This window comes from Oncorhynchus keta, chromosome 17 (genome assembly GCF_023373465.1).
Source record: "Oncorhynchus keta strain PuntledgeMale-10-30-2019 chromosome 17, Oket_V2, whole genome shotgun sequence".
Classification (NCBI taxonomy): Eukaryota; Metazoa; Chordata; class Actinopteri; order Salmoniformes; family Salmonidae; genus Oncorhynchus; species Oncorhynchus keta.
In genome coordinates, this window is record NC_068437.1 from 36,658,234 (window position 1) to 36,681,460 (window position 23,227).

Consider the following 23,227-nt stretch of genomic DNA (forward strand, 5'->3'; position numbering starts at 1 on the left):
GATGTGCTGGCAAATATAAATTTTTCAACCATTTTCCATTCAAAATATTAGGAATAAGCAAAAGCTTTGATTTCTGCTCAAACAGATGGAAAATGTATCTCAGAAAATGTCTACCAGAAAAAAAAGAAAGTCTTAAAAAGTATAAGAAATACATCAAATCACAACATTGTTGAAATAATGATCCCCAAAAACTAACATCAACACAAATTTAAATGATGGATAAATGTTTCTGCCTTCTGTAAGTTTAAGAAACCTTGCCTTAATTCCGGTAACAAAAACCCACTTATCGAAGATATTTTCTCTCCCTCATGAGAGAAGGTAAACCTATCAATAAGTTTTTGTTTTTACTGATATCAATTTTGTTATTATTAAGTGATTAAAACTGGAAATTCCGTTGCAAAAATTTAATTTTTAAAATGTTTTTTAAAATCGGTAACGGAATTTCTGCAAATGAATTGGCTACAATGGGAAATCATAGTAGTCACAAAGCACAGTTGGGTTCACCAGTTTGAACAACACAGTAGAATACAGTAAAGGAAAGTAGAGTATAGTTCAGTACAGTAAAGTTCAGTACACTAGAGTTGAGTACACTATAATGTATTGTATTGTATTGTATTGTATTGTATTGTATTGTATTGTACCATACTCTGCTGTATTCTACTTATCTGTACTTTGATGTCCAAACTTGTGAAACATAGACATCTATGAGTGGTTAAGATTTGGTCTGGTCTGGACCAACCAAATTCAGTCTTCTTTGGGTACAAAGCTCATTAAAATAATAGCCTGTGTCTAGAATAATATCCGAATATGCAGAGGATGGATATTGCATATTTATACATTTGTGTACCTATTTAGGATACATCACCATAAAGACAATGACTTTCATATCCATAATTATGCATGTCTGTGTAGTACAGATTAGGGACCCATGATAAAATTCTGTTAGCGCAAATCCACTCCACTTACTGTAGTTCATTAACCAAAATAGATTTTTTCAAACTCAAGGTGTCATGTGATAGCTGACACCGCATTCTTTCTGCAGACATTCTGAATCTTAATTCGGAGCAGATATTTAACAGTTTTTGGAAAACTTGAACACAGAAAAAAACAGAGGGAGATTTTACCAAAATTCTGATACCAAACTTTGCATCTGCAGTTCTTCCAGTAAATGTGTTTTTGTAAACATTTCTGTGAAATTGTTAAAAGTAGTCCTTGTGCATGGAGTTGTATAGTTTGTTAAACTTTTAAATCTGCGCAATTCCGTTACCATAGAATCGCCCCCCTATTACCTGCTGGAACAGAGGCTGTTGATGAGCTGCTTCTTGTACTCTTCCCCACTGAGCTCACCTGTAGATTTATCAGGGTAGAAAATAAGGGTATAGAAGACGATTTAGACAATTCTGTAAGGTCAGGTTTCTGCATTCATGGTTTTGAGTTTGGTTTTGTACCTTTGCCATAGGATAGAGCCTCAGTGGCAGCCAGGGCAGTGAGGACTGTGGGGAAGAGCTCCAGGGATTTGCCACTGCCCATCTTACCCAACTTAATGGCATCAACGAAGAGAGACGCCAGCTGTGCCAGGGAGGGGCCGGGCAGGTTGTGGGTCTAGGATGAGAAAATACAGGGACAGGGTTATTGGAACAGATGAGTCTAATTATCTTCTTTTTTTTTTAAATTTTACCTTTATTTACCAGGCAAGTCAGTTAAGAACAAATTCTTATTTTCAATGACGGCCTGGGAACAGTGGGTTAACTGTTCAGGGGCAGAACGACAGATTTGTACCTTGTCAGCTCGGGGGTTTGAACTCACAACCTTCCGGTTACTAGTCCAACGCTCTAACCACTAGGCTACCCTGCCGCCCCAATACGAAACAACTTAAGTTTAAGCATGAAAGAAATGGCAAAAAGCATCCCTCCTCCGGTTTGTGAATAAATAAATCTGCCTATGAAACTGCGTAGCCTAATTAATGGCCACGCGCAAAACAACCTTTGTAAGAAATATCACTGTACCTCTAGCATCAGCAGTCCAATGATGTCTGATGCCACCTCTGTCTGGAGATCTCCAGACTCACACAGGGGGATGCAGTGCTGGTACAGGAGCAGCCTGCGACTCGCTCCCTCTGGGGCACTGGGCGGAGAGCCTGAGAGAACACACACACTTTGAGACGCCATACTTCAACATTGCAGAAGCATCCAAAGGAAATACCATGAGACAATGACAAAGGCCTGGGTCATAGTGTCAAGAAATATTTTGTATATCACACATGGTTACCTTTGAATATGGATTTGACCATGGCTCCAATGTCCTTCCCCTTCAATGCACTGTTTGTGACCACAGTGGTCAGCTAGAGGAAAAACACCCAGAGATTATTCAAGAGTTGGGTAAATAGTTTAGCCTGGTTGCCATTCTGTTTCTGCTCTCTTATGGAAACGTCTTATGGAATTAACATGGCATGACAATGACAGTTGGCAAGACGGCACAAACAGATCTGGGGACTATGCAATACCTAGTTAGATACAAAGTAGTAATACAATGTGTCAATTAATACATTATTGAAATGTGGTCAAATGGATAAACATTATCATAATTGTGTTGTAGGGTGTTGGGAAAATTTGTGTTGACTGGTAACCTGGTCATCAGTCAGGGATGAGAGGTACTGCTGCAGCTCAGGGATGCGCTCTCCATCAGACAACGAAACTATCTTTTCCATTATGTCAGCTCTCATGTTGGACGTCTACAAGGTAAAATACATACACTTTCTGATATGATTTGCAGTGTATTGCACAATGTTCAATAGGGTGTTAAATTATAACAACGTTGACAAAGTTAGCTAGGTACACCACTGCCAGTTCACTACTAATCATTGGCTTTAAGATAACATTAACTACCTCACGTTAGGCTAGTTAGCTATCGCGCTTCCAGTCGTGTGAAAAAAAGTTGCTTAAAAAACTTTCAGATGAAACTACAATACCACCACTTTGGTTGAACCTACCTTTGCAGGTCCTAATTTTTATTTTATCGAGTAAAACGGTTTATTTTTGTATTTGTCGGACAATTTCACCAGTAGCTAGCATGCCAGCTTCTACTAACGTTTCGAATTAGCAGCGAAATGAAATTCCGTTGTCACTAGCTAGTTACCACATTCACAGAGTGAAAATTGTCAATATCGTAAAAATGTATAAAAACAAAAAGGTCATTTTTGTTTTTAATTTAAGGTTAGGCATAATGGTTATCAGTGTGGTTAGGGTTAAAGTTAGATTTGAAGAAGATACATTTTAGAAATAGTCGGAATTTAGCCATAATGTTGACTTTGTGGCTGGAGTAACTAGTGACGACCGAAATTCCCGCCAGCAAACCTTTTCCTGTTGTCAATGTTTGCATGCCAGTGATTGGCTCTGTATGTGTATGGAACGCCCACCATGTGCTGCCTACAAATGTCTATTTCTTTACAATAAAAAAAGAAAAGCAGACGAGTAAGCTACTAGCTCATTTACATTTCCAACGATTAGCTGGTTAGCTATATGAACTATTGAAATATGCATATTCCCACGTTGTATACCAGGTGTTAGCTGGATAATTTATCTGACAGTGTCAAGGAAACGTTAACAGACAGACATACGAGATATGGAAAAACATTCACTTAAACTGTCTTGTTTGCTAGCAGGTAACATCAGTGCATTAGGCTACATCGCGTTAGTACAGTTGGCTAACAACTTAGCTAGCTACAGTACTTAAAGTAACAAGCTGTGTGTTTTGACAGGTTGTCTAAATAGTTTGTCACATCATCAAAATAGTCTGTCAGACCCAATATTTCCATACTTGTGTGATTTCATAGTAGGCCTATGTTTTGTCACACCCAGCTATCTAACGTTGGATACTTTGAAATTACTTAAACGTTACTGTGGCTAGCTAGCAAGACGTTTATATTGAATAAACATGTAATTCTGTGTGTGTTCTAATGTGCTGAGGAAGTGAAGATGTTAGGTAAAGGTTAGATGCCATTCATTTAATGTTCCATCTATACATCCAATCAGCTCACTGTTTTAAAATGTACATCTTATACTCACTCATCCTCTCTCCTATTTCCATAGCTTCAAAAAGTGACCAGATGAGAGCCGGTCTGGCTGCATCACCACATGTAAAGGCAGCTGCACTGTCCTCTGGAAGATCACCAAGGACTTCAGCCATAGCCTGTTCTCGCCACTTCCGTCTGGCAGACTATAACGGAGCATCCACCACCAGGCCATGAGACAGTGGAAAAGCCTGGCTATCCACCTGCAGAACCTGCTGTTCACCTGCACTGTAAGAGACTATTTCTACTGACTCTGTAGCAATATTGCTTCCATCCCTCTCCTTGCCCCAACCTGGGCTTGAGTCAGGGACCCTCTGAACAGATCGACAACTTGTCACCCACAAAGCATCGTTATCTATCACTCCACAAAAGCTGTGATCTCCACACCTGTGCCCAGCTAGGCCTCTGTTCATGACCTCCACATCTATGCTCGGTTGTCCCTCAGTCACCCCCATCCTCTGCTCTACTCCAGTTGCTCTCCATTTTCAGTTAATTATATATAATTGTAATTATTTGTGTTCAATCGTTTGTCCCTCTGTGGTGTTTATTTAACTGTATATACAGAATAATTTTTCATTGATGTATTACTCAACAGTATGCCCCCCTTCCCTTCACTCTGAGCAAAAAAGCCCTTTGCTGAATTCTCTAATTATATTTTGATCAATTAATGTGCGTTTTTGAAAGCTCCACTGTATAAACTATTTAATTATCCTGTTTGTGTGCCCTGTGCACTGATTTCAAACAATTATTGTATATTTGTCATTCTCATGTCTTCCTCCAATTCTGTGTCTTCAATTGATTTACAATCAAAACAACTTATCGAACATTAGGTTTATAGATGTGAACTTTATATTAAATGTATAGATTAAGCCATTTATCTTATTTGAGATAAACAAGATTTAACTACTGTGGTGTTTATGTTTTTATTTAACCTTAATTTAGCAAGTCAGTTAAGAACAAATTCTTATTTACAATGACGGCCTACCCCGGCCAAACCCAAACGACGCTGGGCCACATATAGGCAACCCCTCTACAAATTCAAATCCTGAAGCGGGTGAACGGTTTGACAAAAAGAGACCGCTTTTCATAATAACAATGTATGGATGATGACAGATTTACGGGGTAAAAGGAACGAGGACTGTCGGAAGAAGCCCGATGCTATTCTAGTCTCAGATTTTCACACGAAAGGAAAATAAAGCATAAAACAACAATTCAAGGTTAAATACGTCAGCCGTGTCCGAATTCCATACATGTTGATCCTTCGTAGCAAATGCCCATCGAATTCGCTAAACTTCTTAATTCCCGGTGGCATGACCTCGATTAATGTTATATCAAATTGATAACGCGTTTGACTCCTGGCTAACACTTTTTTCCGCATCTAGGTGAATTGTATTGACAGATATTGTATTGACAGATATAGACAGATATTACTACATTCCATCACGCATTTACAACGCATGTAAATGCATAGATATACAGTATATCCACGTTTATCTGGTTGAAACCTTGTTGACAATTCAATTGGAAGTCCCTACGTAGCGCCGTCGACTTTGCGTAATAGGTTTCCGCCCAGGCACGCAAGGACGGGGGAGATAATTGAAACTGCAGCAAGTACAGTTGTTGTGGTGATGTAATGTAACCCTTTTGGTGACTACTACGGATGGCTGTGTGTGCCAGGCTCTGCGGAGTGGGTCAGTCGCGGAGGTGCAGGCGGCGACAGCGGCATAATCAACAGGACCAGGGAAGCGACTCCGACATGGACGATGAGGAAGGGGTGCGGATTGTGGGCAAGACACAAGCCGTCACTGGCGGCCCCGAAAACCCCTCGGCCGCGGCAGGGCCGAGTGTGGCCCACGAAGCCACTGCTGAATGTGGTCGTGCAAATGTCAGACTTTCGTATGGGCAAAGTGCAAGCACCGGACCACCGAACCCGCAGTCCCTGTTGGATCTGCCCCCAGAGCTTTTGGTGGGAATATTCTCCTCGCTGCCGGGCACAGAGCTTCCAAACCTTGCGCTCGTCTGCAAGACATTCAGGCAAATCCTCAGCACGGAAACCATCTGGAGAAGGCGATGCACGGAGGGTAAAATAATGCGGTGATCGCTCATCATTGCAGATATTCTTCTATCATGTCCTATGCAAAATGTGGCGTTTTATCAAACGGGAATTGACAGTAGCCTATATGATTTGGGACGTAGGTTAGTCTATAGGTTGGGCCAGGGAAGGGTCCGGGTATTGCCTTCTTGTTTTTGCAGTTTCTAGTTATATATTGTGCTTTGGTCCGGAGAGATTCAATGTAAGAGTTTTCTGAAAGCTTTCTTATCGACCAGTCTACGGGCACCGAGAAGGAACTTTGTTGATTGCTGTTATGCAATGCACTGTTCCAACCTTTGCTTTGAACACACCATTATGAAAGACTACATTGCCTCAACTATTCTTGTCGTCTACAACCCTATCTAAATATCATAACCCATAGACATAAATTACAGTAAAAGGGTTCATGCAGCTCTACCTCCTGTCAATTATTAAAATCGGAGGTCCAGAGTACTTCTAGTTTTGACTTACCTAATTATTGCGCCCATCTGGTGTCCCAGGTCCAAATCAGTCCTTGATTAGAAGGGAAGAATGAATCGGCAGAGGAATTGGCTTCAAGGCTAAATTTGAATTTGCCTGGTATACACCATGTATTGGATTTAGATTTTTCTTACTACGTTCGTAGTATCCAATTCATTATTGGGTCAGTTTTACTTTTGAAATGTGGGATGTGCATATCTCATACAAGGCTGAGGGGCTTGATCTGAATGTGTTTAAGCCCAGTGGTTCCCAAACTGTGGGTCGGCAGGGTGGCCGCGGGGTCCCCCCCACATTCTTTTCACTGCATAGCTTAGAGAGCTGTTTTATAACTTGTCAGAAATGTCCAGATCAACAAGCCTATGTCAGCTAACATTTTTATTTTGTTTTTTTAGCCCATATATATTGTTGTCAATTTAATCACTCAAATATCACATGAATACACATAGACATGCCAATATGTATAGAAATGCAAGAAAATTAGTTTTAAAAGTGAACAGTTTGTGTCATGAACAGTGCTTGTGCCCATAGAAATAGACATGGGAGCGCGGGATATTCCACAATGCTGGAAGGGGGGCACCTCGAGTTAAAAAGTTTGGGAACCCCTGCTTTAGCCAACGCTTGACTTTTATTGTCATGCCATCATGTATTGCACAGTTGTCTGGTCACTAGATCTGTATGCACAATTAGCTTTGACCAGGGTACTGTCACAACCTACTTTGTCCTTCAGTGTCACATGTCTGTTTTATAGAGAATGATAGAGGCCCCCAGTGGCCAAAAGTCCATATTGGCATGGTCAGAGCTGTTGAGGGCTTCCACTATTTTAATGGAGGCAAATAGGTGGGACTTCCAACTTCATTGGCTGATCCCTCCTGGTGACCCCGTTGGAGTCATGTCCAACTGGGTCATCAGGAGGGATTAGCCAATTGTGAAGAAGTACATTTACTACTTCAAAATGGAGTAGTCAATTCACATAATGGCACAGCTACAAAGATGAGTCATCTATCTATCTCTATGGTCTGTCTCTATCTCTCTCCCACAGAGTTTGGCATGAGGGAAGACCTGCGCAAGATAGAAGTGGTGGGTGTGTCCAGTCGGGAGCTCTATGCCAAACGTGAGTCTCTCTGTAAAACCCAACCCACTCCCTCGCCCCTACCAACTCGCTCGGAGGGTCCTTCATTGTACCACGTTGCTGACAACTCAGAGGGTGACTTCCAGAGAATGGCGAGGGGATCAATAGACCCATAAACTTCGGGACACACTCCTGACTTGAATGATGCAATTCATGGTCCACTTTTAAATAATAAATTGAGTATGATATTCAAATGAACTAACCCCCCTGTTGTTTTACCAGATTTAGACCTCTGTAACAGTTAAACATTTCATTTGGGAGGTATTTAACAGTGGAGGCTGCTGAGGGGAGGACGACTCATAATAATGTCCAGAATGGAGTGAATGGAATGGTATCAAACACAGTTTCCATGTGTTTGATTCCATTCCATTCACTCCATTCCAGCCATTACGCTCCATTCCAGCCTTTATTATACGCCCTCCTCCCCTCAGCAGTCTCTACTGGTATTTCATCTGTAACATGTGTCGCATTGTGAAATCCGACAAACAAATTCAGGTCGCTTATAATTAGGAACACCTAGGGCTGTTGCGGTGACCGTATTACCGCCACACCAGCGGTCATGAGTCATTAAGGCAGGCAAATTCCAAGTGACTTTTTAGTCATGATAATTAGGCTTCTCCAAGCTCTGATGCTGCTGATGGTCATTAGTAGCTTACCAAACTTGCTTACTGCCTGGTCCTCTGCACTCTATTGTCCCTCTAATCACTTTGACAGCAATGCAAATGTAATAGAAAATCGAATCAAACACGTGATGAGAGCCCATCTTGCGCAACATTTCTATAGGCTATGTAATTGCGTGAGAAAACAGAGTGATGGCCTCTAAAAATAGTAGGATCCCATCAGCTTTCTATAGGCTAGGCCTACAGGAGTATAGCCTACCTGGCTGGTATGAAAATTAACAATGGGAAAAGCGTCCTCCATTTGCTATTTAAGTGCATAGATGACATGTACTTTTTCCTGCTGCCCCTGTTTCAAGACAGGTGCTTGATAATGGACCATTCTAAATCAAATTTCGCACATATCATTTAGTATATGTAAAAACAAGATTAAATCAAGAATAGTTTGGTGACAATATTAGCTGATCACTTGTGAGTTATATGTTATCACTTGTGAAGGGGCAAGGGGAAGGGGGTGATTTGGGATTCAGCCACTCTAACTAAAACATCAAAAATACACTGCTCAAAAAAATAAAGGGAACACTTAAACAACACAATGTAACTCCAAGTCAATCACACTTCTGTGAAATCAAACTGTCCACTTAGGAAGCAACACTGATTGACAATAAATTTCACATCCTGTTGTGCAAATGGAATAGACAACAGGTGGAAATTATAGGCAATTAGCAAGACACCCCCAATAAAGGAGTGGTTCTGCAGATGGTGACCACAGACCACTTCTCAGTTCCTATGCTTCCTGGCTGATGTTTTGGTCACTTGAATGCTGGCGGTGCTTTCACTCTAGTGGTAGCATGAGATGGAATCTACAACCCACACAAGTGGCTCAGGTAGTGCAGCTCATCCAGGATGGCACATCAATGTGAGCTGTGGCAAGAAGGTTTGCTGTGTCTGTCAGCGTAGTGTCAAGAGCATGGAGGCTCTACCAGGAGACAGGCCAGTACATCAGGAGACATGGAGGAGGCCGTAGGAGGGCAACAACCCAGCAGCAGGACCACTACCTCCGCCTTTGTGCAAGGAGGAGCAGGAGGAGCACTGCCAGAGCCCTGCAAAATGACCTCCAGCAGGCCACAAATGTGCATGTGTCTGCTCAAACTGTCAGAAACAGACTCCATGAGGGTGGTATGAGGGCCCGACTTCCACAGGTGGGGGTTGTGCTTCTAGCCCAACACCGTGCAGGACGTTTGGCATTTGCCAGAGAACACCAAGATTGGCAAATTTGCCACTGGCGCCCTGTGCTCTTCACAGATGAAAGCAGGTTCACACTTAGCACATGTGACAGAGTCTGGAGACGCCGTGGAGAACGTTCTGCTGCCTGCAACATCCTCCAGCATGACCGGTTTGGCGGTGGGTCAGTCATGGTGTGGGTTGGCATTTCTTTGGGGGGCCGCACAGCCCTCCATGTGCTCGCCAGAGGTAGCCTGACTGCCATTAGGTACCGAGATGAGATCCTCAGAACCCTTGTGAGACCATATGCTGGTGCGGTTGGCCCTGGGTTCCTCCTAATGCAAGACAATGCTAGACCTTTTGTGGCTGGAATGTGTCAGCAGTTCCTGCAAGAGGATGTAAAAAAATATCAATGGAAATCAAAATGATCAACCCATGGAGGTCTGGATTTGGAGTCACACTCAAAATTAAAGTGGAAAACCACACTACAGGCTCATCCAACTTTGATGTAATGTCCTTAAAACAAGTCACAATGAGGCTCAGTAGTGTGTGTGGCCTCCACGTGCCTGTATGACCTGTCCAGATGGGTTCGAGGCTAGTCAAGATGCTGGAATTTGGGTGCTAACCACTGGAAAGTGTTTAACAGCAGCCCCTGTCCAGATGGGTTCGAGGCTAGTCAAGATGCTGGAATTTGGAGGAAGAAACCATCATCAATGGTTTGCAGAAAGTGACAGTTTGTGGTATTATTCCTGGACCTTCAATGCACAAGTGACCCTAGCGTGACTTGGTTTAATTAGTCAGTGTGGAAAAAGATGCCTATTATAGTCTGTAACTATGGCCCAGAGTCTTTCCAGGTCAGGTCACATAGTCTGGTCAGGAAAAACTTAAAGTCCCAATAATATACACTGCTCAAAAAAATAAAGGGAACACTAAAATAACACAACCTAGATCTGAATGAATGAAATATTCTTATTAAATACTTTTTTCTTTACATAGTTCAATGTGCTGACAACAAAATCACACATGTAAGAGGTGTTTCAATTGTTCACTAAAATGTTTCAACGAGGCCTCCCGGGTGGTGCAGTGGTTAAGGGCGCTGTACTGCAGCGCCAGCTGTGCCACCAGACACCCTGGGTTCGCGCCCAGGCTCTGTCATAACCGGCCGCGAACGGGAGGTCCGTGGGGCGATGCACAATCGGTAGGGATATTCTTGACTCATCGCGCACCAGTGACTCCTGTGGCGGGCCGGGCGCAGTGCACGCATTGCTAGGTGCACAGTGTTTCCTCCGACACGCTGGCTTCCGGGTTGGATGCGCGCTGTGTTAAGAAGCAGTGTGGCTTGGTTGGGTTGTGTATCGGAGGACACATGACTTTCAATCTTCATCTCTCCCGAGCCCGTACGGGGGTTGTAGCGATGAGACAAGACAAGATAGTAACTACTAAAAACAATTGGACGAAAAAGGGGTAAAATTAAAAATACCTTTTTTTTTAAACTGAATTTTTTTTTTTTTTTTACAAATGTTTCAACGCTGGAAATACATCACATTAGATGGACAGAAAAAAATTATATGGGCAGACACCAGAAATACTGATACAGACGGGACACTAGATGGAAGGATGGACAGAAATATGGATATAATACTGAATTTAAATATAAACATGTAAAGTGTTGGTCCCATGTTTCATGAGCTGAAATAAAATATCCCAGAAATGTTCCATATGAACAAAAAGCTTATTTCTCTCAGATTTTGTACAACAATTTGTTTACATCCCTTTTAGTGAGCATTTCTCCTTTGCCAAGATCCATTGCCACATATGTCTCAAGTTTTGAGAGAGAGTGCAATTGCCATGCTGCCTTCAGGAATCTCCACCAAAGCTGTTGCCAGAGAATTGAATGTTAATTTCTCTAAGCTGTCTTCAACGCCATTTTAGAGAATTTGGCAGTACGTCCAACCAGCCTCACAACCGCAGACCACGTGTTACCACGCCAAACCCAGGACCTCAACATCTCGCTTCTTCACCTGCGGGATCATCTGAGGCCAGCCACCTGATGAAACTGATGAATATTTCTGTAATAAAGCCCGCTTGTCGGGAAGAACTCATTCTGATTGGCTGCGCTTATGCCCTCACAGGTCCACTCAATGCTGCGTGCCTGCCCAGTCATGTGAAATCCATGGATTAGGGCCTAATTTATTTATTTCAATTGACTGATTTCCTTATATGAACTGTAACTCAGTAAAATCGTTAATTGTTGCATGTTGCGTTTATATATTTGTTCAGTATGTTTATATATCCATACTAGTCCAAAGTTTGGACACACCTACTCATTCCAGGGTTTTTATTTATTTAGACTATTTTCTACATTGTAGAACATTTAAAAAACCATCAAGCGCTATGATGAAACTGGCTCTCATGAGGACCACCACAGAAAAGGAAGACCCAGAGTTACCTCTGCTGCAGAGGATAAGTTCGTTAGAGTTACCAGCCTCAGAAATTGCAGCCCAAATAAATGCTTCACAGAGATCAAGTAACACACATCTCAACATCAACTGTTCAGAGGAGAATGTGTGAATCATGCCTTTTATGGTCAAATTGCTACAAAGAAACCACTACTAAAGGACACCAATAATAAGAAGAGACTTGCTTGGGCCAAGAAACAAGAACAATGGACATTAGACCGGTGGAGTCCAAATTAGATTTTTTTTGCAGATTAGGTGAACGGATGATCTCCGCATGTGTGGTTCCCACCGTGAAACTTGGAGGGAGAGGTGTGATGGTGTGGGAGTGCTTTGCTGGTGACACTGTCTGTGATTTTATTTAAAATTCAAGGCACACTTAACCAGCATGGCTACCACAGCATTCTGCAGCGATATGCCATCCCATCTGTCTTGCGCTTAATGGGACTATCCTTTGTTTTTCAACAGGACAATGACCCAACACACCTCCAGGCTGTGTAAGGGCTATTTGACCAAGAAGGATAGTGATGCATCAGATGACCTGGCCTCCACAATCACCCAACCTCAACCCAATTGAGATGGCTTGGGATGAGTTGGACTGCGGAGTGAAGGAAAAGCAGCCAACAAGTGCTCAGCATATGTGGGAACTCCTTCAAGACTGTTGTAAAAGCATTCCAGATGAAGCTGGTTGAGAGAATGCCAAGAGTGTGCAAAGCATCATCAAGGCAAAGGATGGCTACTTTGAAGAATCTCAAATATAAAATATATTTTGATCTGTTTAACACTTTTTTTTGGTTACTACATGTTTACATATGTGTTATTTCATAGTTTTGATGTCTTCACTATTATTCTACAATGTAGAAAATAGTAAAAAAAAAATAAAAAAAAATGGAATGAGTAGTAGTGTCCAAACATTTGACTGTTACTGTATAGACTATCAGCATATGAACTACTACCTTAACTGGGACATCTGATGACTAAAACTGATACTGAAAAAAAATCACTGTTTGTGTGATGTGTGCATTTAACATGCTAGTCAACATGGTTAGTGCTTGGTGACGGCGCCTGTTTAATTTGTCTGCATCATGCACTCTTTTGGAACAATGGAAACCATGCCCTTGATATAACTTCACGTGTCACCCGTCTTCTCATGCGAGTACAATAACAATGTGTCCCCTCTGCCATATCTACTGTCCATGAGTTAAGGCCAGACCTCGACTATGGTGTGTTGAGTTGTCATCAGTTTCTCAGTGTAAATTCTGTTATGTATTGCTGTGATACCCTGTGATTGAACTGTTCACCACTTAGTGTTTAACCCTTTGTTGCACTGTTGTGTTGCAGTGCTGCACCCATACAGACACATCCTGGGTCTTTGGCAACCTGACATAGGGCCGTACGGAGGGCTGCTCAACGTGGTGGTATGTAAATAAGAACACACACACTATTGTGTTCCTTCTTTGTCACATTTAAATAAATAAAAAATGTGTCTTTTAAATTGTTCAGCCCACCTTGTTGTAGAAATGAGTCTTTTCCCATCAAAACATTTGATTTGTGTTAGGTGGTGATCACTTTTTCCTTTTCTTCTCTCCCTTTACTTCTCTACTACACCATCCCTCTCCAGGTTGATGGGCTATTCATCCTTGGCTGGATGTATCTGCCCCCTCACGACCCTCGGGTCGAGGATCCCATGAGGCGTCGGCCACTCTTCCGCATCCACATGTTGGAGAGCAACAAGGCAGCAGTGGAGTGTATGTACGGACACAAGGGCCCTCACAAGGGGGACGTCCAAGTGAGTCCATTTTCTTCTTTTGTGTTTTGAATGGGCGTGAAACCAACATTGGTGATTTATTGTACCTGCAGTTCTTTTTAGAGGGGCAATCTGCAGTTGGCAAAAATCTGAGGGATAGGCCTGGAGAAATGTAACAACTCTTAAATTCATGAGCTATTGATGCAAGGACAATATCCACAGTATCAAAATGATGGTGTTAACCATATTTTGGGTCTATACGGTATTTGTTTATGTTTACAAACATTTGAGTTAAACAAGCTGATATTTTGGGTTCTGATGGGGTTTGACAATTGAACTACGGTAAGCTTGCGAGACATTTCTAAGTTCTATTTCAATCAATTAGTTTATACTGTATCATTAATTTATAAGTAAAAAAATGGATGTAGCAACTGTGGATTGCCCTTTTAATGTTTGCTCAGGAGTATAATTTAACTGATCTACTGACCTGGATGGCATTCTTTGAACCAGCAAGTCCCACAAGGTCAACTACTTTAAAATCTTGTATGTCTTTTGTCACAAGTTTTTGTTGATATAGCTTTTCCAACTTTGTAGTGCCCATAAGAGGGACTGTTAGGTGAGACCGACAACACAACTGATTAATCGATAATAAAGGAAATAATGACTTTGCCACTTTGTTTACTTTGTCTACATACTCATCTCATATGTATATACTGTACTCGATACCATCTACTGTATGCTGCTCTGTACCATCACTCATTCACATATCCTTATGTACATATTCTTTATCCCCTTACACTGTGTATAAGACAGTAGTTTTGGAATTGTTAGTTAGATCACTTGTTGGTTATCACTGCATTGTCGGAACTAGAAGCACAAGCATTTCGCTACACTCGCATTAACATCTGCTAACCATGTGTATGTGACAAATAAAATTTGATTTGATTTGAATGATGTGCTTAAATAGTCATAATCATCACTGATGTTATCCTTTTGTAATGTGTAAGCCGGTGCACTCACTGTGTGGTGAAGTAGTCCCCTGTCTTCCATGGCTTTGTGATTTAAGATGGGATGTCTTCTCTTATTTCCAGACTGGGAAGAAGGACGAGTTCTCGACCAAGTGCAACCAGACAGACCATCACCGCATGCCAGGGGGGAGGCAGGAGGTGAGGAGGAGAGAACGATCTCTTGTAACTTCGCAACAGTTTGTATATTGTTCTCACATGGCTGAGGCAACTCAGTATTTGTCAAATTAATGAATTAATCAATCACATATTTGTATTGCACTTTTTGCAAACACATTTAACCTCAAAGTTATCACACTGAAAGTGTTCCGATTGTCTAAGATTTGTGTTGAATCAAGTCATTCAGCAGATGGTAAATAATTGTCAAGCAGGCAAGAGTGACAGCTATGCATTGTTACAGGATAGATACTGTGATGACAGTTGATTTCGATAGGGGATTGGTGCAAATCGATAAGTGGGCATGACCGTGGGCTTTTGATGTTCTGTTGGCAGGAGTTCCGGACGTGGCTTGAGGAGGAGTGGGGGAGGACACTGGAGGACATCTTCCATGAGCACATGCAGGAGCTCATACTCATGAAGTTCATCTACACAAGCCAATATGAGTAGGTTTTCCTTATGACATAGTCCAGGGGTTCCCAAAATTGGGTCAGGGGTGTGTGCAGGTACTGCAGGGGGTCCGTGGCCAGATCTCTTTTTCTCTCTCTCTCGTGTGTGTGTGTGTGTGTGTGTGTGTGTGCTACCCTTCAAAAGTTTGGGGTCACTTAGAAATGTCCTTGTTTTTGAAAGAAAAACAAACAAATAATTGTCCACTAAAATCATATCAAATTGATCAGAAATGCAGTGTAGACATTGTTAATGATGTAAATGACTATTGTAGCTGGAAAAGGCTGATTTTTAATGGATTATCTATACAGGGGTACATAGGCCCATTATCAGCAACCATCACTCCTGTGATGGTTACACACTTAATGAAGCTGCCCGTTGAGGTCTTGTGAGGCGTCTGTTTCTCAAACTAGACACTAATATACTTGTCCTCTTGCTCACTTGTGCACCGGGGCCCCCCACTCTTTCTATTCTGGTTAGAGCCAGTTTGCACTGTTCTGTGAAGGGAGTAGTACACAGCGTTGTACGACATCTTCAGTTTCTTGGAAATTTCTCGCATGGAATAGCCTTCATTTCTCAGAACAATAATAGGCTGACGAGTTTCAGAAGATAGTTCTTTGTTTCTGGCCATCTACATAGGCGTACAGATGCCTATGATGCAACCATCACTCTTGTGTTTCGATGGCACGTTGTGTTAGCTAATCCAAGTTGATCATTTTAAAAGGCTAATTGATCATTAGAAAACCCTTTTGCAATTATGTTAGCACAGCTGAAAACTGTTGTTCTGATTAACTTCTTGCGTCGAGCCAACCCGGATCCAGGATCATGACTACAGCCTCAAGCCCATTACCATAACGCAACGTTAACTATTCATAAAAATCGCAAATGAAATGAAATCAATATGCTAGCTCTCATGCTTAGCCTTTTGTTAACAACACTGTCATCTCAGATTTTCAAAAATATGCTTCTCTACCATAGCAAAACTAGCATTTAGCATTTAGCGTTAGCATTTAGCATTAGCATTTAGCGTTAGCATCACCAGGCAACATTTTCGCAAAAACATTCAATAAATCATTTACCTTTGAAGAACTTCGGATGTTTTTAATGAGGAGACTCTGTTAGATAGCAAATGTTCAGTTTTTCCTGAAATATTTTTTTGTGCAGGAGAAATCGGTCCGTTTGTGGTGCGTCACGTTTGGCTAACAAAAAAAAACGAAAATTCAGTTATCCAAACGCCAAACTTTTTTCCAAATTAACTCCATAATATCGACTGAAACATGGCAAACGTTTTTTAGAACCAATCCTCAATGTGTTTTTCACATATCTCTTCAATGATGTATCGTTCCTGGAAGTGTGCTTCTCCCTCTGTTATCGCATGGTAAAATGATTGCTGGGAATTACGCACCAACTTAGACAAAGGACACCGGACGGACCCCTGGCAAATGTAGTCTCTTATCGCCAATCTTCCAATGATATGCCTACAAATACGTCACAATGCTGCAGACATCTTGGACGAACGGCAGTGGGGATAAGCTCGTTCACAGCACATTCACAGCCATATAAGGAGACGATAGTAAAACAGAGCTTCAGAAATTCAGCTCATTTCCTGTTTGAGGTTACATCTTGGTTTCGCCTGTAGCATCATTTCTGGGGCACTCACAGATAATATCTTTGCAGTTTTGAAAACGTCAGTGTTTTCTTTCCAAAGCTGCCAATTATATGCATAGTCGAGCATCTTTTCGTGACAAAATATTGCACTTAAAACGGGAACGTTTTTTTAATCCAATAATGACATAGCGCCCCCATAGGTTGAAGAGGTTAAAGAAGAAATAAAACTGGCCTTCTTTAGACTAGTTGAGTATCTGGAGCATCAGCATTTGTGGGTTCGATTACAGGCTCAAAATGGCCAGAAACAAATAACTTTCCTCTGAAACTCGTCAGTCTATTATTGTTCTGAGAAATGAAGGCTACTCCATGCGAAACATTGCCAAGAAACTGAAGATGTCGTACAACGCTGTGTACTACTCCCTTCACAGAACAGTGCAAACTGTCTCTAACCAGAATAGAAGGAGGAGTGGAAGGCCCCGGTGCACAAGTGAGCAAGAGGACAAGTACATTAGAGTGTCTAGTTTGAGAAACAGACGCCTCACAAGTCCTCTACTGGCAGCTTCATTGAATAGAACCCGCAAAACACCAGTTTCAACGTCAACAGTGAAGAGGTGACTCCGTCATGCTGACCTACTACTAGGCAGAGTTCCTCTGTCCAGTGTCTGTGTTCTTTTGCCCATCTTAATCGTTTATTTGTATTGGCCAGCCTGAGATATGGCTTTTATTTTGCAACTCTGCCTAGAAGGCCAGCATCCCGAAGTCGCCTCTTCACTATTGAGGTATTTTGCGGGTACTACTTCTACTTTTCTGCGTTTCAAACCTGAACGTAAAACCGCATCAAAACTTTTTATAAACAGCTGAATGTTTGACCTCTTTCCAAACAGGTTACACAAAACGTTGGAGGCTATGACATCTTCGTCTTCTCTGCTATTCAAATCTGTTCGCGGAAAAAAAAAATCTGGTACGGATTTAACCGTACAGCTGTTTTAGTAACTGCATTTAGAAAAATCGAACTTTTTCCAAAGAACTGCTGTTTTTACCACTCCCCCAACAAGTCAGACAACTTTTAGCGTATTAAATCTTCCTCTACTTCTCTGCTATTCAAATCTGGAATCAGAACAGAATTATTTTACAGCTGTTTGTAGGAGTTTATGCATACTAACAAAAACTTAAAGGGTATGCATCTTGTTCTACTTCTTTACTTTTGAAATCTGGAATCAGAAAATAATTATACTACTAATCAAGAGGTACAGCTGTTTAAGTAACCGCATCACCTAATTTAGCTGACTTCCCACTGTTGAATTAGCTGCCATGGAACCTTCAAATTATAACAATGGGGGAGCACATAAGAGCTATTATGCCACACAGCTCACTCGAAACCCACTAAACTCGCCTACCACTGCCTGTAGTTATCTTTTATCTTTAGCACTGGTCTGTAGGCTAAAATTCTGTGCTTGCCACCTACTAGAACCAAGGAATTTTGGAACATTTCTTGCCTATAACCCGGAAGTAGGATTGGAGACGACTTTCTTTTGATTTAAAACATTCTTTGTGTGGAGTAAAGGACATACTGACTTACACAACATATTCACAACTCCCATTTGACCGAAAATGTCAATTTATTCACATTCCATATCTTATCTTTGCATTCATCTCTTCATCCATTAGGTGCCTCTGTTCTGGACCTGTCATAAATTACATTCCTAATTTAAAATGTCGACTCAAGAAGAAGGGAATGGACGTGTGGCGAAGACTCACTATAGAGCGCATTCTGGAGAGAGATGCGCCTGTCTTCCACTAATTTGTGCGCATCATTGTGTGAATTTCTTTGCCCTTTGTTTGTTAATGTATTTTTTTTTTATATAGGATATTTTGCTTCAGCACTCGTAGAAGTACCTATCCTGTGTGCAAATGTAGGCCTATTGAAGTTCCTATCTGGGGATGACTGAGCCTAGTATTTCTGAGCTGCGGAACTTCTCAAAGTATTTTTTTCATCACCTCACACCGAAAGTCAACAGAGTGTTTTGCATCAATTGCAAATGACAATAGTTCCTCACTGCATTTGAAAAATCACCCCAACCCTCTCCCCACTGGGCAAAAACTGTTTGAATCAACCCCAAAAAACTACAGTGCATTTGGAAAGTATTCAGACCCCTTGACTTTTTCCACTTTTTGTTCTAAAATTGATTAAAATATGTTTTTCCCTCTTCAATCTACACACGATAACCCAAAATGACAAAGTGAAAACAGTTTTTTAGAAATGTTTGCTGCTTTATTAAGAATGTAAAAAAGATTACTTATTTACATAATTATTCAGACCCTTTGCTATGAGACTTGAAATTGAGCTCAGGTGCATCCTGTTTCCATTGATCATCCTTGAGATGTTTCTACAACTTGATTGGAGTCCAGCTTTGGTAAATTTAACTGATTGGACATGATTTTGAATGGCACACACCTGTGTGTGTATATAAAGTCCCACAGTTGACATTGTATGTCAGAGCAAAAACCAAGTCATTAGGTTGAAGGAATTGTCCGTAGAGATCAGAGATAAGATTGTGTCGAGGCACTGGGGAAGGGTAGCAAAACATTTCTGCAACATTGAAGGGCCCCAAGAACACGGTGACCTCCATCATTCTTAAATGGAAGAAGTTTGGAACCACCAAGACTATTCCTAGAGCTGGCCGCCCGGCCAAACTGAGCAATCAGTGCAGAAGAGCCTTGGTCAGGGAGAAGACCAAGAACCCGATGGTCACTTTGACAGAGCTCTAGATTTCCTCTGTGGAGATGGGAGAACCTTCCAGAAGGACAACCATTCTCTGCAGCACTCCACCAATCAGGCCTTTGTGGTAGAGTGGCCAGACGGAAGCCACTCATCAATAAAAGGCACAAGACAGCCCGCTTGTAATTTGCCAGAAGGCACCTAAAGACTCAATCTTGTTTCTCATGGTCTATCTGGTCAGTTGAAACCAAGATTGAACTATTTGGCCTAAATGCCAAGTGTCATGTCTGGAGGAAACTTGGCACCATCCTTATGGGGAAGCGTGGTGGTGGCAATATCATGCTGCGGGGATGTTTTTCAGCGGCAGGGACTCGGAGACTAGTCAGGATGGAAGGAAAGAGTGCTCAGGGCCTCAGACTGAGGCGAAGGTTCAACTTCCAAAAGGACAATGACCCTAAGAACACAAGACAACAAAAGAGTGGCTTCAGGACAAGTCTCTGAATGTCCATGAGTGGCCCAGCCAGAGCCCGGACTTGAACCCGATCAAACATCTCTGGGGAGACACCTGAAAATAGCCCTGCAGCAACGCTCCCCATCCAATCTGACAGAGCTTGAGAGAATCTGCAGAGAAGAATGGGAGAAACTCCCCAAATACAGGTGTGCCAAGCTTGTAGCGTCATACCCAAGAAGACTCAAGGCTGTAATTGCTGCCAAAGGTGCTTCAACAAAGTACTGATTAAAGGGTCTGAATACTTACAGTACCAGCCAAAACTTTGGACACACCTACTCATTCAAGGGTTTTTCTTTATTTTTACTATTTTCTACAGTGTAGAATAAGTGAAGACATCAAAACTATGAAATACCACATAGGGAATCATGTAGTAACCAAAAAAGTGTTAAACAAATCAAAATATATTTTATATTTGAGCTTCTTCAGTAGCCTCACTTTTCCTTTGACAGCTTTGCATACTCTTGGCATTCCCTTAACCAGCTTCACCTGGAATGCGTTTCCAACAGTCTTGGAGGAGTTCCCACATATGCTGAGCACTTGTTGGCTGCTTTTCTTTCACTCTGCGGTCCAACTCATCCCAAACCATCTCAATTGGGTTGAGATCGGGTGATTGTGGAGGCCAGGTCATCTGATGCAGCACTCCATTACTCGCCGCCTTGGTCAAATATCCTGTACACAGCCTGGAGGTCATTGTCCTGTTGAAAAACAAATGATAGTCGTACTAACCTCAAACCAGATGGGATGGCGTATCGCTGCAGAATGCTGTGTGTGCCTTGAATTTAAATATATCACTGACAGTGTCACCAGTAAAGCACCATCACACACCACTTATCTTCTGCAGCAGAGGTAACTCTGGGTCTTCCTTTCCTGTTGCGATCCTCATGAGCCAGTTTCATCGTAGCGCTTGTTGGTTTTTGAGACTGCACTTAAAGAAACTTTCAAAGCTCTTGAAATTTTCCGGATTGACTGACCTTCATGTCTTAAAGTAATGATGGATAGTCGTTTCTCTTTGCTAATTTCAAATCAAATCAAATTGTATTTGTCCCATGCGCCTGAATACAACAGGTAGACCTTACAGTAAAATACTAACTTACAAGCTCTTAACCAACAATGCAGTTAAGAAAAATAAGTGTTAAGTAAAAAATAGATTAGTAAAAAAAAAGCGAATAAAAGTAACAAATAGTTAGAGCAGCAGTAAAATAATAATAGTGAGGCTATACTCAGGGGGTACCGATACAGAGTCAATGTGCGGGGGGCACCGGTTAGTCGAGGTAATTGAGGTAATGTCTGAGCTGTTCTTGCCATAATATGGACTTGGTCTTTTACCAAATAGTGCTATCTTCTGTATACCACCCCTACTTTGTCACAGCACAACTGATTGGCTCAAACACATTAAGAAGGAATGAAATTCCACAAATTAACTTCTAACAAAGCACACCTGTTAATTGAAATGTATTTCAGGTGACTACCTCATGAAGCTGGTTGAGAGAATGCCAAGACTGTGCAAATCTGTAATCAAGGCAAAGGGTGGCTACTTTCTCCTCCCTAAAACAATTATCGTCTCCTTCTGAAGATGTTACTTTTCCAAGCCAAAATCTATTTTTAGCCTCCTTGAGAGACATGCTAAGCCTTTGGTTACCATGTGTGTTATTTCATAGTTTTCAGTGCTAGAGGCGTCAGTGCTAGACGCGTCACTACAGACCCTGGTTCGATCCGGGGTTGTATATCAACCGTCTCTTAGGGCAGCGCACAATTGTCCCAGCATCGTCCGGGTTATGGGAGGGTTTGGCCTGGGTAGGCCATTATTGTAAAATAAGAATTTGTTCTGAACTGACATGCCTAGTTAAATAGAGTTCGGTGAGTCTGTTGTGCGGCACACATGAGGTGATGAAGTTACACTTGAATGCAATTCAATAGTAAATGTTTGCCATAAGATACCTTATGTCTTTCTGCCAGAAGTCAAAGATCTCTGGATGGGTTGTCTGTACAACTGCCATTTTTCCCTGTGGTTCCTACTAGCGTTCTTCTCCACTTTGCTCCATGTACACGTCGCTCTTTCTTCAGAAAAGCAGGCATCACAACTTTGTTCATTTGCACAATTCACTTTCGCTTGTAAATGTCCACAGTCCACATAACATTTTCCGACAAGATAGAACTACTGCAATCTACTACTACTGCAATCTACTGCAGAGATAGCCTGCAGAGTTCTGTCATACTATCCAGGTCTGTGCACAAAAAAATCGAGCTTCTACTTCTAAAAATCTACCTTTCCAGAAACAAGTCTCTTACCCTTACCGCTTGTTATATACCACGTTCTGCCCCCAGCTGTGCCCTGGACACTATATGTGAATTGATTGCCCCCCATCTATCTTCAGAGCTCATACTGTTAGGTGACCTAAACTGGGACATGCTTAACACTACAATCTAAGATAGATGCCCTCAATCTCACACAAATAATCAATGAACCTACCAGGTACAACCTCAAATCCATAAACACGGGCACCCTCATAGATATCATCCTGACCAACCTAGCCTCTAAATACACCTCTTCTGTCTTCAACCAGGATCTAAGCGATCACTGCCTCATTGCCTGCGTCCGTAATGGGTCTGCGGTCAAATGACCACCCCTCATCACTGTCAAACACTCCCTAAAACGCTTCAGCGAGCAGGCCTTTCTAATCGACCTGACCCGGGTATCCTGGAAGGATATTGACCTCATTCCGTCAGTAGAGGATGCCTGGTTATTCTTTAAAAGTGCTTTTCTCACCATCTTAAATAAGCATGCCCCATTCAAAGAGTTTAGAACCAGGAACAGATATAGCCCTTGGTTCACTCCAGATCTGACTGCCCTTGACCAGCACAAAGTCATCCTGTGGCGTACTGCATTAGCATCAAATAGCCCCCACGATATGCAACTTTTCAGGGAAGTTAGGAACCAATATACACA

The 23,227-nt window shown here is 41.9% G+C and overlaps 2 protein-coding genes across 5 annotated transcripts in view; one reads left to right on the forward strand and one right to left on the reverse strand.

The window, feature by feature from the left end:
* Positions 1–6,852, reverse strand: part of fanci (FA complementation group I) — a 27,950-nt gene extending 21,098 nt beyond the window's left edge. The window contains exons 1-6 of one of the 4 annotated variants that reach the window (XM_035789710.2): positions 4,065–4,206; positions 2,627–2,731; positions 2,269–2,341; positions 2,007–2,137; positions 1,449–1,602; positions 1,290–1,347 (exon numbers count right to left, since the gene is read on the reverse strand). In XM_035789710.2, coding sequence (XP_035645603.1) covers positions 1,290–1,347; positions 1,449–1,602; positions 2,007–2,137; positions 2,269–2,341; positions 2,627–2,722 — 512 coding nt within the window. In that variant the 5' untranslated portion in view covers positions 2,723–2,731; positions 4,065–4,206. Of the gene's footprint in view, positions 1–1,289; positions 1,348–1,448; positions 1,603–2,006; positions 2,138–2,268; positions 2,342–2,626; positions 2,732–2,885; positions 3,148–4,064; positions 4,207–6,632 lie in introns of those variants that run through there. The other 3 variants (XM_035789708.2, XM_035789709.2, XM_035789711.2) reach the window with 3 other exon arrangements.
* Positions 5,346–23,227, forward strand: part of LOC118395787 (F-box only protein 31-like) — a 27,263-nt gene continuing 9,381 nt past the window's right edge. Inside the window, exons 1-6 of the mRNA XM_035789713.2 lie at positions 5,346–6,150; positions 7,681–7,752; positions 13,409–13,485; positions 13,689–13,856; positions 14,906–14,980; positions 15,332–15,441. Coding sequence (XP_035645606.1) covers positions 5,730–6,150; positions 7,681–7,752; positions 13,409–13,485; positions 13,689–13,856; positions 14,906–14,980; positions 15,332–15,441 — 923 coding nt within the window. The 5' untranslated portion in view covers positions 5,346–5,729. The remainder of the gene's footprint in view (positions 6,151–7,680; positions 7,753–13,408; positions 13,486–13,688; positions 13,857–14,905; positions 14,981–15,331; positions 15,442–23,227) is intronic.